Source organism: Eimeria acervulina, genomic scaffold (assembly GCF_000499425.1).
Source record: "Eimeria acervulina Houghton genomic scaffold, Eah_scaff203, whole genome shotgun sequence".
Classification (NCBI taxonomy): domain Eukaryota; phylum Apicomplexa; class Conoidasida; order Eucoccidiorida; family Eimeriidae; genus Eimeria; species Eimeria acervulina.
In genome coordinates, this window is record NW_013548719.1 from 32,484 (window position 1) to 46,658 (window position 14,175).

A 14,175-nucleotide genomic window follows, 5' to 3' on the forward strand; every position below is an offset into this window, starting at 1 on the left:
AACTGTGCAGGCTATCAAAACAGAAGCAACGCGAAAACTGAGCGGAAAATACATAGCACTGCGCAGGGGATATTATCAAGTTCTGTCATTTGCTTCTGTTCCCAAAGAGAGAAAACCGACCAGGTTTCATTCGAAACAATGAGAAGCCGGTCGGCTGCCCTCTTTGTCTAATGCTTTCTCCTATTAAACTGATGACTTGAAGCCGTGGTTGGTTCCCCGCAACATCGCACAAATAGGAAATGCGTACATTGCATGACTGCCCTCTGTTACTGATTCGCCGATGCAAGTCTATCAGCAGCGCACAAACACAACGCGGAAATACGGAGTCTCTTTAAGTATCCAGCCTCTGTAGTTCAGAGAAGTTTTTCTCCAAGTAAAGATGTTAACCTCGGTTTTTGCATGGTTGCGAGCTTAGAACGGTGGTTAGGCCCTACTGGCCAGTTTCACACCGCCGAGTGACAGCAATACAACCCGTAAAAGAAATTCGTGTGTGCCGTAGAGCCTGCATATCTGACGAATGGTGTGCATAGCCCAGTCCGCAGTGGAGAGCAGTTGCTTTCATGGATGCTGGCACACCAGCCACTTGTTTAGCAACCGGCCGGCCCTGTGGGGGCGCATGCGCTTCAACTTGGCAGCCTTCAAGAAGCGTGGCCGCAAGAAGAGCTGCTTGGCAACCCAAACCAGTATAGGTTTGTTCATCTTTACTTTTACGACCTACGTTTATATCTTGCATTCTGGTCGCAGTATTTATATTGTATCGCAGGTAGGTTCTGCGTACAATATGTTTTCACTAAGGGTATTGGTTCTAATTTGGGCTGGTGCAACGTGCAATTGAGCACTGCTCTTCACGCCCATTTGGGAAAGCTTGAAAAAATATCACTTGAAAGTTTTTAACGCGTGGAACGACGGGAGACCCCGCAACCAATGCAGACGAGTAGGTAAAATGGTGCTCCGGGGTATATAGAATGGAGCTTCAAAAGCCGGAAAGAGTGCAGGAAAACAACAACACTGCCACTCACTTTTGCTCGACTGAGGTCGATGCAGCAGCTGCAGGAGGGGAGGCCAGGCGCTGCGGTTGTTGGGCCGACTGGCCTTCGGCAGGGCCACGGCTTATGGCACTCTCTCCCGGTCCATCAGGCTCGAAATGGTTTTCCGTACATTCTAGCAAACACAGAGAGGGGGATCGCTGGTCCCCATTGTCACTCTGTGCCACAGAGGCTACCAATGGTACAACTGCTGCAGGTTCACGTTGCGGCGATCTCTGAACCCTGTTAGCATTTCCTGAGATCCCAGAAGTTGTCGATGCGGCATCGGCTGCCTCTTGCTTTTGCTGTGGGATGATACGTTCGAACGCCTTGCTGTTTAAGGCACCTCTCGGCCCACTGGCTCTGCGTTGCTGGCCACTTATTAGTGCCCACTGCTGCGGCTGAGGCATAATTACAGGTTCACTTGACTGTTGTTTCCCGGCGGTCCTCGCCTGCTGCGAGGCTGGGTCTTCTACAGGTTGCGTATTAAAACGGCCAGCTCGTCCGTGCAGCTGTTTCGGCTGGGCTGCCGCGGATCCCCCACTCCAATTGCGCAAGTGAGCGGGAGCCCTCCTCCCCTGAGCCAGGGAGTCGCTTGTGCTGTAGCTGCTCCCAGCGCCAATAGGTCTAGCTGGCTTGCCAACGACAGTTGTGCTTGGTTGTCGTGGACGGTTGCTTTTCGCGAGGTGCGCTGAAGCCATTTGGCTTGTTAACAATGTCGGGCACGGAATAGCCCTGTCGCTGCCGCGGCTGCTCCTATCCGTGGCCTCAAGGTGCAGGTGCCTCCCTGCAACTGATCCAGCAAGTCGGCTAGCTCCGTCTTGCCTCACGCTCCTCTGTGGCGCCGCCGCGCTCTCAGGCACATCCACGCGGCGCACTATTTCTTGTGCCTTCACTGCTGCCCCCGCTGCTGCGGCAGCAGACGACGCCTTGGCTACCATCGCTCGCAACGGGGAGACCTCGGCCTGCAACAACAGTTGCGGCGATCTAGAGAAGGCCTAAGAGACGCACAAAAAGGCATGCTGAGAAGTTTCCGGTGAACCTCATCGGCGTCTCTTGCTAATAATTTCGCTGGTTAGCTGCTGCAGGCGTAGACTGCGCATGCCCTTCGATGTGGTGAACGGCAACTGGGGTAATCTACACATGTAAACGGCCCTACAAACGCACGCCGGCTGCGCTGCTTCTAATTCTATCAGCAAGCCCTTGTTTCATGGGCCACATGTCTAACAGCCCAGTCCGCAACACATAGGCGTCTCCTTTGCGCAGAGTGAGGTCATTCCTGTGCCGCACACGCGCAAAGCAGTGCAGGGAGTCGCTCTTCCCAGAGATCCTGAAGTGCCTTCGCTTCACTGAAGCGTCCCAGATGTTTGTGAGGTAGACCGCTGGCCTCCAGTGGAACTATTACGAACTAGTACTTTTGCATATCACAACGAAGTAATGTCGGTCGTATCAGCAGCTTACCGGCCGCGACTGGCGACTACGACTACAGAAACTGCTGCAGATTATCAGATATGCTGTCGACCCATAACAGAGCCAGCTTAAGCTGCAGATACATTTGTAGCTCAAACTGCCAGTGCAACTAACCAGGCGTCTGTGAGAAGCGGCACTGCAGCGTGGACGTTCTTGAGTATCTGGCAAGCCATCTCCAGCCCTCGTTCGGTCTCTGTGGGCACATGACCCGGCACGCTGGCAGCTTCAGCTGCAGGAGGCGCCTGTACCCTTCGAATGGGAGCATTACGTCCCCCATCTTCCATTTCGGGGGAAGCAGAAGAAGCGGGATTGAAGGCTTGCGAAGCCACAGAACCCGAACCCAGCATTCCGCCTCCCTGCAACAACCCCCTGCAACAACGGTTCGCCACGGACACCTCCTGCTGTAATTGTCGGCCCATGTCCGCCAACGTGTTCTGCCGCCCAGTCAAGTCGTCGTAGTACAGTGAAACTGCACAATGCCAAGTCATACTCGGATGGAGCTGCGTCCATGTGCACGAGATCATGCATGCCTATGCATACACTGGCCTATACATATACTGACATATACATATACACATGTATATATATATATATACATATAACTGCTCCAACGCTGCATCCCATGATGAACTCACCCATGGCAATCGCAGCTTCGAGGCCTTCGGACGCTGAGCGCGTATCCTGCGAATTTCCAGCGCCACGCACACCAGAACGAGCCAGGCGATTCTGCGGCAGCGACTGAAGGTATATGTAATAGCGGTAGTGATTTAAATAAGAGGGGACTAAGGCTTTAGGGTGAACATAAACTTTGGACTTGGGTTTAGCGGCAGCTACGGCGACTTGGTCAGGTCCTGTGGTTGCTGTTGGTAAGTGGAAGCCAGATGGCGCCAGGTGGCAAAGAACCTGTTCTTTTGCTGATGCTGCTGCCGTAAGTGACTGCAAGTGAGGTGCTTCAGCTGAGGGGCTAAATGTCTTCCTGGATGGGGTTTTGAATATCTGCTGTTCCTTCATCATCAGAAGCTGCCTCCGCCACTCTCGCGTAGGTCCGTGCATGGCAACGTCCGCATCCAGGCAAACGGGACAGTCGCACCTCTGCGTCGGTGGTGCTGCCGTAGAGGGGCATGAGGGGGGCGAGCTAGAACTGGTCTTTGTATCGTTTAAAGAAGAGGAGAAAGAAGCTGAAGCGCCGCCGTATATTTCTGTCTTCAACCTCTGCGGAAACGCGTTCTCCCACTCCGCTTCGCTGGCATTAATGCTGGGGTTGGCGCCTCTCTCGCCAGCTGCGGCCGCGGCTCGACAGAGAACGAGATGCAGCAAAGAGAGCCCCGGAAGGCCTGGGGGATGGATGTTGGCGGCATTCTGCAGGCACGCGAAGTTGAACTCGCAGTTGTCTTTCCAGACTTTGAACTGATCAACGGCAGCCTCGCAGCTTTCATTCGTTCCCCATATTTGTTTGCACCTCTGCGTTGAGGCTGTCGTTGCTGGGGCATTCCCTGTCGCCTTCTCCATGACTTCTGTATTCTCTAAGCCCTCAGAAGTGAACGCTCCGTTCATTTCTTCATGGAGGGCAGCGCAAGTGACACACAATGCACGCAGCACCGGAGACTGCCGCAACAGCCGCAAAGCTGCCTCCAGACGATCCAGCCGGCGGCGGGCTGCCTGCCACTGCGCGTCGAGGCCCAACACGAACTGCACCATTGTCACGCGCTGCCGCCCTTGAGGCAGATCTGCAAGTGGGAGGAACTGCGATAAAGCCCCAAGATAACAGCATGGGTACACCACACTGCAAAGCAGAAGCAGCCATCACACACGCCAGGGCTGCAAACAAGCAAGAGAGATAAACCGATGACAGCGCTGATTCATTCAATCGAAAAACTTGCCTTTTGCTCTACAGGCGACAGTGTGTGGACATCCCCTTCGCGCTGCGAAAGACGTCTGCACGACTCCTCGGAGGGCCAGGCCCGGCCAAGCACTGTCAAGATAGTGACCAACGCCTCCACATCCCCCTTCCAAGTGCACTTGCTGGGTCGCGCTAGAGTCTCCTGCAATCGCATGCTGTCTCCAGTGTAATGCATAGTGGTCCCCAGCAGTCGCCGCGCGGCGTCTAGAGTCGCTTGGGGCAGCTCGAGGTGCTCCAGCACCGTGCGGAGAGGAAAGATGCACTTGCTGATGGTTTGTAACGCCTCCCCAAGCTTCCGCAACTCCTCCTTTGGAAGTGCTTCCTTGCGTGCCGGTCGCCGGAATGCCCCGGGACTCTTTCGGTGCTGAAGGACCGCACCAGCGCACACTGCAGAAGCCATTGTTCGTATGCTCGGCGCAGAGCCAGCAGAGGCGTAAGAAATAGAAACACACACCAGCGAGCCTCCACCCCAAATGAAAGCAACGGCAGCCCGCTCACCGACGGGTCTAGAGAGGTCGGGTCTTCTAGCAGGGGAGGATCATCTCCAGATAAGGCCGTGTCCCTTGAGCCTGTGCGCAAGAAACCCGCAAGCAAGGTCTGCAGCAGAAACGCATCGTCTCGCCAGGTAATCAAGAGACAAACATAGAGTAAAGTCCAGTTGTAACTAAACGACTTATGCAAAGTAACCTACTGGAGAAGGGGGGGACAATAATGCACAAGACTGAATCTGGCGCATGCCTCTCCTCTCTATTGTGCAAACTGGTGACAGACTTACTTGGGTTTGGCGGAGGCTCGCTATCTTCTGATATGTTTGCTGAAGCGGCAGCACCTGAGGCATAGGAGAGTTTCGCAAGGCTGCTGAAGTGGGTTTTGTGGAAGTTGACCGTCTTAGTGTCGTTTTCAACGTTTTGTTTGATCCTGTGCGTAATGCCATTGAGCTCCATCAAGACCTGCTCCACCACTTCAGTAGGCGCGGGGCCCTCTGTCAGCCCTAGAAGGCCTTCGCGCTGCACGAGAGGTGTCTGCGACTGAGAGTCAACGAGGCGGGTGGGCCTCCGTGCGTAGCTGGAGGCCACCTGGGTCAACTTTCCACGGAGTTCATTTATTTCCGCTGTCTTCTTCGCCAAATCTTCCGTCTGCTTCTGGAGCAGCTGCGTCATGCGCTGGATTTGTGCTTTATCTTCCGCCTGAGCAGAGCCGGCTTGCCGCTGCTGCTCCCATTGCGCCTGTCTCAAACCCTCAAGTTTCCGGGCCGCCTCCGCAAGGTCCGCCTTGAGCAGCTCACGCTCGGCACGCGCCTCTCCCTCCTTTTCTCTCCACTGCGCAGCCTCTGCCTCCAGCTGCTCCTGCCGCCGTTCGTAGGCCGAGGCCTCCCTGTCACGCTTCCGTTGCAGCTCGCTTAATTGGTTCTGGGCACCGCGAAGTTGGCTCTGCAGCACTTCCAGCTGTACCCGGGCCTCGCGCAGCTCCTCAACGTAAAGACGCGTCTGCTGCTGCGCTGCTTCAGATGCTTGCTGCTGTTCACCTTCCGCAGGAGAGCCGCTCTCCTGTTGCTGCTGCTGCTGCGGCTGCTGCTCCTGGCTCTGGTGCTGCTTCGGGTGCTCTTGCTGCTCATGCTGCTGTTCGCCGTGGTCCTGTTGCTGATTTTGCCGTACCTTCCCCCTGCTAATCTTCTCGGCCACTGCAAATGCAGGCGAGGCATCTGCCTGCGGTTTGTCTGGTCGTGTGTGTGCGTGGTTGTTTGCGTGACCCTCTGGAGGAGCCTTGGCTATCTGTGCGCGGGCCTCTTCCTCCAACTTCGCAATGCGCTCCTCCGCCAGTGTCGCCCTGCAGCGTTCATTCTTAAGCGACACTTGTAGCTCCGCTATGACGCGGTTCTGTTCCTGCATCTTCTGCAACAAGCTGTTGGGAGTAGGCGAGTCGCCACCCGAAGGGCTGTTACGCACCCCCCACTGCCCCCGTGAGACGCCAAGCAGCCTCAGGCCGCCAACGGGTTGCGCCGTGCACGACGACGCGAAAGGATTCCTGAAAAGGCCGCCCACCTTGGCCAGAAGTAGCAGCACAAGACGCAGCGCGGCAGCTGCCAGGATGCACCCCAGCATCGATCCCACAGCGACAGGATCAATTATTTTGAGGGGCTGCGACCGCTGCAGCACCAGCGCTGGCTCTCGCAAAGGCGGAGGCCAAGTCAGCAAAGCAGCCACTTGCGAAGAAGGCAGTCGCAGTAGCAGCACAGTTGAGAGCAACGAAAGCCGCAGCGGCTGCATCGTGGCCCAAGTGAACATGACAAATTCGCGGTCCGAGAGCAGCAGCACCCAGCACGTCACACACGCAGCTAAAACCTCCAGCCCTCCAGCCCCTCGATGGCTTCCCGTGTGCACTCTAGTGTTGCGGCTATTGCTGCTGTAATCCCCAGCCCTGTGGTGGCTGTTCCTGGCAGGCTCAATGGCTTTTCTACCAAACATCCGCCTCCAGACCCATCCCACCAAGGCACCGCCTTTGGCGGTCGCTGCTGCTGCGCTCCACAGTAGTGCAAGCAGCACAAAGGCAACTGCAAAGGCAGTTAGTGAACTCCTGCAGGCAACAGCCAAACACTCGTCCCAGGGTCTAGTCGAGGAGCTGGCCTGGTCGATCCCCCAGACCAACAGGAGGCTTCGTAACGCCGCGAACCCCGCAAGACAAACCCTGTGCAGAGTCGTAGATAGTGCATAGACTAGAAGCAGCAGCAGCGCCACGCAGTAGGGCCCCATCTCCACGACGCTGCCCTCCACTCCAAAGTCCAGCGGAGCCTCAAGGGCACTCTTAGACCACACAGTCGCCTCCTCCTCTGTACTTAGGCCTCCACGTGCACCACCGCCACACAAGAAAGTGTGCGCGGTGCTTGGAAGACTGCGCACTGCATTCTGAATAGCAACTTGGAGCCACAGAAGCCATCCTTCGTGGGGGCTCTCGGTGTCGGGTGACGCCTCAGGGGCATCAGAAAGGCTGCACGTGCCGTTGACGCTAGCGATGAAGCCGGTGTGCCTTAATATGGCCAGAAAGGGCTGAAGAAGAAAACTGTTTAGCCCGAAGGTAAGGGCGCGCAGCCACAGCAGCATCTTCCCGAAATGCTGCTGCGGTGCAGTGTGCAACAGCCAAAGAAGATGGTCCGATGCCTCCCGACCTCGGGCCACCGCTGTAGCGGCGATTTTCACATGCTGTGGCGAGTCGGAGTTAAGCAACAAAGGTGGAAGGCCCCCTCCCAGCCAGGCTTGCGTGGAAGGAAGGAGCATCCCACCTCCGCCTTGGAGGGCCTGCAGCCCCTCTTGCGAGTCGTCCCACACCACCGATGCAGCCCAGAAGGCCGCCAGCAGTAGCAACAGATAAAATGCGCAGTGCCAATAGCGCAGAGGCAGCCGGCTCCAACATCTGTCTCCCAGATGGCCGAGTAACACAGACAGCCTGCCCTGGTGTGGTTCCTTAGAACCTTCGGGAGGGTCCTTGCTAGGCAACGTAAGGACAGCAAAACGAAACAGAAACGCATTATAAACAACGCGCTCCACACGCAGCGCGAATACTTCGCGGCTCGTGTTTGTGTCTCGAAGGAGCTTGTGCGTTCCTGTCTATTTCTGTGCAGGGCCCCTGTTTTTAACCCTGGACCCAAGGATAGAAGGAAGGGTAAGGACTTCTACTGGCGCACTCACCTGCAGCGCGGCAGCAGCATGCGCAAAACGCAGCACAAGAGCCATCCCAAATGCAGTCGAGATAAAATGATGGCGAACAGGAGAAGCAAGGGACAACCGTTGGGATGAAGGAGAGCGAGAGAGACCCACGACACAAACAACAGCACTGACTGAAGGGCCAGCTGCTTTAGCCCAAGACAATACTCGCCGGGGCTATCCTTTTCCCCCTCCGTGTGGGCTAATGACGAATTGCAGCTTGCATCATGTTGAAGTTCTCTGACGCCATCTAGGGGACTAAGTGGCTTGCTAGGCACAACTCCCGGGAGGCCTGCCGGCCCAATCGGCGTTTCTTGTGACGAACATTTGGCAGGCAGGATCACAGTTCGCACTCGTCCGTCCGTTGCTTTAACACAAGCCGCCTCCGTTCCAGCTTTACGTGTTTCGTTAGAGCCCGCGCCGGGCGTGGATGAGACAGGCCGAGGGGCGCATAAGCTAGGTTGCATTGCCGCTACGTCGTGCGAACCGCCGAACTGAGCATGGCTTTGAGGGAGCATCCGCCGAATGACGCCACAGAGATGCCAATGGCTCAGTGAAGAGAATTGGGAGAGAGCCTTAGAGGCAGCGGCGTAAATCAGGACCAACCTGAAGGCTTCGCTGCAGTAATGCTCAGCAGCTCAAATTAAAGCATCAGCGAAATGGCGTCCAGGACATATCCCTCTATCCTCTTGTTGGAACCAGGTTAAGCCAAGACAAGCCCGTCTTAAGGAACATGTCATGTCGTTCCCGCACTGGGTGAGAACAAACAAGTGCGGGTTTCGGTGTCGGCAGCCACCCCACTTCGCTGAGCCGCACGGCTGCTGACTTCTTAGGTAGTCCAAAACAAGCAAAGCGGAAGTAAACCAGATGTGTGTCGTCTCGTGTGCAAAGAAGACGCCCAAAATGCGAGGTGGTTGCCTGCGAAGACACTTCGGCGGCCGATGCGTTGCGTTGAAATCAGCCAATGCTGCAACGAGCGGTAGTCGCAAGTTGCTGCTGTTCACGAGGGTCCTCAAGGGAGGAAACAAAGTAATGTGCACACGCAAGAGGAAATGCAGTCAAAACCTGCTACCGAAGAGTGTCGCAGCGGCTTTAGCATCAGAGTGGACCAGTTGCACCTTCGGCTGCACAGGGCGACAACGCACGGAGTCCCCCTACTTTGCGTCCGCCATCAATTACTTTACAATGTACATCGTTCTTCATCCTCATTTCATCCTGTCAGTGAACCAGAGGCAGCCGATGAGTGCTTGTTTCTTGCCCCACGTCACTCCGACATACACGACAGGTCCCGGCTGGATGGCGTGCCGTCATTTTTTTCACGTGGTAGTTCTCATGTATATTCGTATTGATGATCTCAAGGATGAGGATCTAGTAAATGTCGAATCTTGCGGAAGGCGGGACGCGGGGTTATTTTGGTGATCCCCTGCGTCCAACCCGTAGGGTTACCTCGCAAGTTAGTCGCTTCTTTCCATGTCACTGCCCAATGTGCCACGTTTGCACACAAAAAGTTATGGCTAGGAGCTGTTCAGTTGTTAAAACAAATAAGTAATATGGAGTAAGTGAGTTATTTTGCGTCAAGTGCATCCAAACGTCTAATCGGGCTCTCAGCGTCCACCTCCGCGCTGGCGCAAGGCAACCACCATAGCAGTGCGCCGATGCGACGGTATTCGTCAACCTTAGCCTCAGACCATCGTGAGCTGTTTTAGTATGGAATACACGTGGGATGTTAACAATAAACGCTGTCCTGTGCTGACATGCCAGTGTAGCGTGGTATGTCGGATGCGTTTGTAGCTGCTACAAACGGCCGAGCTAGCTTTTGCGTAGACCACAGCATTAGTGCATGCAGAGAAAAGCGCCTGGGTATGTTTGCACTTGGGTTTTCCTTGCACCAAGTGTAGCAGCAAGATGTGCTGCAACGCATGATACCATAAGCGCCGGCGCCAGGCCCTCGTGCCACAGGACCCATAACGCCTGGAGAATACAGTAGGTCAGCTAGTTGGGAGGATTTCCTATCTCAAGTCGTTTGGCTCTAACAGTATAGAGCATCCATGATACGAGGTGCCTGGCTCAACTCCGCACAGTCTAGTTGTCAAGCAACAGCGTCATTTGAAGCTAACAATGTGAGCTACATTTCCGCCGTGCGTTTGAGCTTAAGGTACAAATTACAATTTCTTATGCAAAGTCTAATAATAGGATCAGGAAACATTAAATTTCCTGGTGGGTTTGATGTTCCAAATCGCCTCGAGTGAGTCATTCGTTCACGCGACCGAATTATTTCACGGTGCAGTCTCTGCTACGTTGCGGCAATGGCAGACAGGAACTCAGCCAGTGGCTCAGATATAAGTTATACTACGAGGATACATGGCTTCCATGCTGGAGCAGTTCACCATAACACAATGCTTGGCTTCTGTTGGTGCTCCAGTGGAGGGCAGCTATGCATATTCCAAAAGACATTGTAAAGACCTACGCGGTAGCAGCTGATGAATTAGTGCGCCTTTCAGCATACCCAACAACACTGGAATCCTGTACTATTAGAGAAGTGAAATCAGCCAGAAGGTCCGAAAAGGTTCCGGTGCAGTTCAGAGGCGCTTCAGGGAAGAAAAGGGGCTTGCGTTAGCTCCGTCGTAACCGTCTTACGCAGACGGAACTTTGGAACATTCAGCTCCGAAGACATCCGAAAAACAGCACATGTAGACACAGCTGAAGGAAGAGTTATCAGGTAGACTACTTAAGGAGGAGCGTCCAGCGGGCCGGCCACAAGCTACGCCACTCGATCCGCTTCATTGAAGCAAGCCGAATGCCTCTCGCTTCGCATATCAAGAGGCAAACGGAGGATCTGCTACGAAAATGAAAAGTAAATCCATCAACCAACGGGCTTGTAAGCGAAAAACGGGAGGAGACTGGGCCATATGCGCCGACTTCCAAACTAGAAACAAAATTACGCTATTACACAAGTTTCTGATTTATCAGGGAAGCGAACTGATAGCCTTCACAGTTCAGCAATCTATTAATCATTCGAACTTGTTGGTGCGTTTAGGGCTATCCCAGAGCACCCCGATAAACAGCACAAGAATCCATTTCAGACCCGCATTGGCAAACTAGAGCACACTTGTATTCTCTTTGGGCTCTCCATTCCTTTTGCAAAGCTGCAGCGACACGTAAGTCACGATTTTGGAACCCGATGAACGGCAGATGGGTATATACCTACACAGACAAAGTGCTTGAATTTAGCCGGAATGCGCAAAAGCACTTGCAGCATCGGCGGCGTGTTGTGAAACTGCTAAGTGGGGGGTTGGGGTTCGTCAAACCAATAGTGGTTAATTACGCAAGCAATGAACTACACCGGCCTTCGTTCCCCTGTAACGGGCGTCGAATCACACCCGACGAAACGAGCTGTAATTCGGTGGCTGCTCCCCTTGTACACCAAAGTGGACGCTCAGGAAATTTCCCTCTCTTCCATAGTTGGACTGCAACTTTATTCCCAGGGTAGCTCGCGTCTCGTCCCCCGTAAAAGACACACCCAGCAAGGAAAGGCAACATATTTTAAACGACGACCAGAACCCTCCTCAGACACCTCATGTCTTCTCCAGTACATGTGCTCGCTGGTTTCGAGTTACGCTTCTCTCTAGGAACCGACGGCAGCGACAACAGTTGGAATGATACGCTCTCAGCAAGCCACCGATTCGGGAGGGCATCAGGCAGTCGCGTGCTACTCACTCCTTACCTCTGTGTATAACGCCGCAAGAAGGGCAATATGCGGGCTGGTGGGGAGTGGTGAAGTGCCGAAGTTACTTTTGTTGCAGGCGCCTCACCGTTCACACCGGAGTTAACGCCTGCCACGCCGTTACGAAGCACATAATCCAAGGACGCGAACCGGCAATTTAAAGGCAGTAGCATTTGGCCTTTTATTTTCGTTAGAAATCTGCACATTTAAGACCATGCGAACAAGCAGGAGTACGCACACCCGGACTGCCGGTACTGCCGGTCAGGTTTCAACAGGTCCAGAGGCAAGCCGTTCCAATGAAGGCACAACCGTAAGCATTGCCCCTAGTTGCCAAAAACGGGGCAAGTATATGCACGAATAGTGACAGAACATCGATGCACTTTACATCTACAAGACAATATTGGAGTTGTGCAGCTTTGGCAACTGCAGGATCTTACAAACATGCAATAGCCACCGACGACTGATGGTGAGCAGGCCGGGGTTAGCACGAAGCACCACTTCCACACCTCTGCTGAAATGTTCACGAAATTGTTTTTCGTCGCATACTAAATGCAATAACACACCTACCTGATCTGCGAAATGCGTGTTTTCACGCCGCTTCTCGCTGCCTTCGTGGCACTTCTGCCGAAGGCCACTGACTCCGTTCATGTGCCTGGCGTTCCTATTCCCCTATCTGAGGTTATATTATTCTCCAATTACATAAGTTCCAAACCTGAACGCCGAAGATTGCCCCTCGTAGCGTTTGCTGTCCTGGCGGCCACATTTGTTGCGGTGTTTTTGGCTCTTCAGTGCTTCAATGCCCTCCAATCCAACAAAAGTTTGAGGACCTATGGAGTGAATAAGCGGAGTCTAGCGGAGGAAGGTTCAGGGTCATGCATTGTACGCCCTAGCAAACTGAACCTGCTCAATTGTGCCGTGCGACGTCTATGCCTTCGCACGTGATTTGGGTATGCATCAGGAATGCCATAGCTCTTCAGCCATTGTGGGCCCGCTGACGCATGGGTAACTAACGAAGATTCGAGTATGGGTAGTCGGTTTGTTGGTAACAGGGCGAGCGGCTGCTTTGAGGCCGGCTGAAATTCTAGGTTCCCGTGCGCATACCATTCACGAATTCGTCGCCGTTGTTCAATATGGTTCTGCTTCTTTCTACACGCCGTTTGTAGCGCCTTCATAAAGAATTGAATACCGAACGGGAAACGCCCCAGTGTTCTCTGAGTGCATGATGTTTTTGGTGGCGTGGGTCACACGTTTAGTTGTTCTGACTGGTACCGCTGCTGATGAGGATGGTAGTTTGTCAACCTACTTGGAGAACAGCGAAGGGGTGGGCAGCAGAGGACGAAGCGACCAACCCGAATTGATAAAACATTCATGGCGCCTGCATCAAAGAACGCGGAACCCTTAGCTCATTGTGCAGCCACTGGGTAACAAAAAAGGAAGCGGAGCGCTCAGCGCAGGCGGGTATTTCAAATTTGGCGCAAGAAGCGAAGCTTTTTTTCTTGTGTCCGTCGAAGGTGCAGCTTATCAATATGTCACTGGCTTTATCCGGCCACAGCATCGTATGGAAAAGTGTTTATATCATGCCAAAATAGAGCGCAGTTGTCAGAAGGAAGCATGCCTTCGGCTCTTACTCCCATGTTTCAAGCCTGTCATGACCATTTTCGATTGTCGTTGGTGTGCGACTAAGAAGCGACTGTACAAAGATGGCCCATCCAGCTAGCCGAATCGCCCTTCATTTGATATCGAGCTTTCGCTTGTTCAGCTTTCCCCGGTTGAAATCAGCTACGGTTGCCAACAGGAACACACGCGGTATTTTACTGACTTAGGGGCCCCGTGTGTGTGAGCACAGTGGGGTTATGCAGCATGCGTGCGCGCGTCCACCGCCTCGGTGTGGCGACGCCTGTTCTGGCCTTGCGGTCGTGCGCCGTTGTGTCCAGCAAGAATAACCTTAGAAGTGAGCAGCAGTGGGTGCTGATACAATTCACCCTGTCTGAGCGGGCATGGTTGGATATGTGCATGCGTGAAAGTTTGGGGCGTTATAGTGTGACGAGAGATAGCTCGTCTTGCCTTAGTGGTACTCTTCTCTCGTGTTGATGTTGGCGGGGTGTTTTGGCTCTGCGCTATGCATCAGCAATACACAGGCTGATATTGTTATTCTCAGGTACGTAGTTCGGCAGTTTGCGTTAGAGGCAGGCGCCGTTTGACAAGACCTTCATAACACTTCAACGTCTTACGCAGGGGCAAACAGAAGGCATGCCACCCGCCTGCACTAACATGCTATTTCGGTTCTTTCATTTTTCGACTAGTTTTGTTGAGTCAGAACCGAAGGCAGCCAGATGCGCTCTCGATCACTCGGATTTG

General features: G+C 53.9%; 1 protein-coding gene across 1 annotated transcript; it reads right to left on the bottom strand.

Annotated features, from left to right (window-relative positions):
• Positions 1-1,015: 1,015 nt before the first annotated feature.
• Positions 1,016-8,611, bottom strand: EAH_00025240 (hypothetical protein, conserved; the record flags this gene model as incomplete). Its single annotated transcript, XM_013392942.1, has 8 exons — positions 1,016-2,023; positions 2,193-2,304; positions 2,610-2,964; positions 3,131-4,278; positions 4,395-4,759; positions 4,894-4,964; positions 5,171-7,878; positions 8,229-8,611. The coding sequence occupies 8 exons, from the start codon at positions 8,609-8,611 to the stop codon at positions 1,016-1,018; spliced, it is 6,150 nt and encodes a 2,049-aa protein (XP_013248396.1).
• Between the last annotated feature and the right edge of the window lie 5,564 nt (positions 8,612-14,175).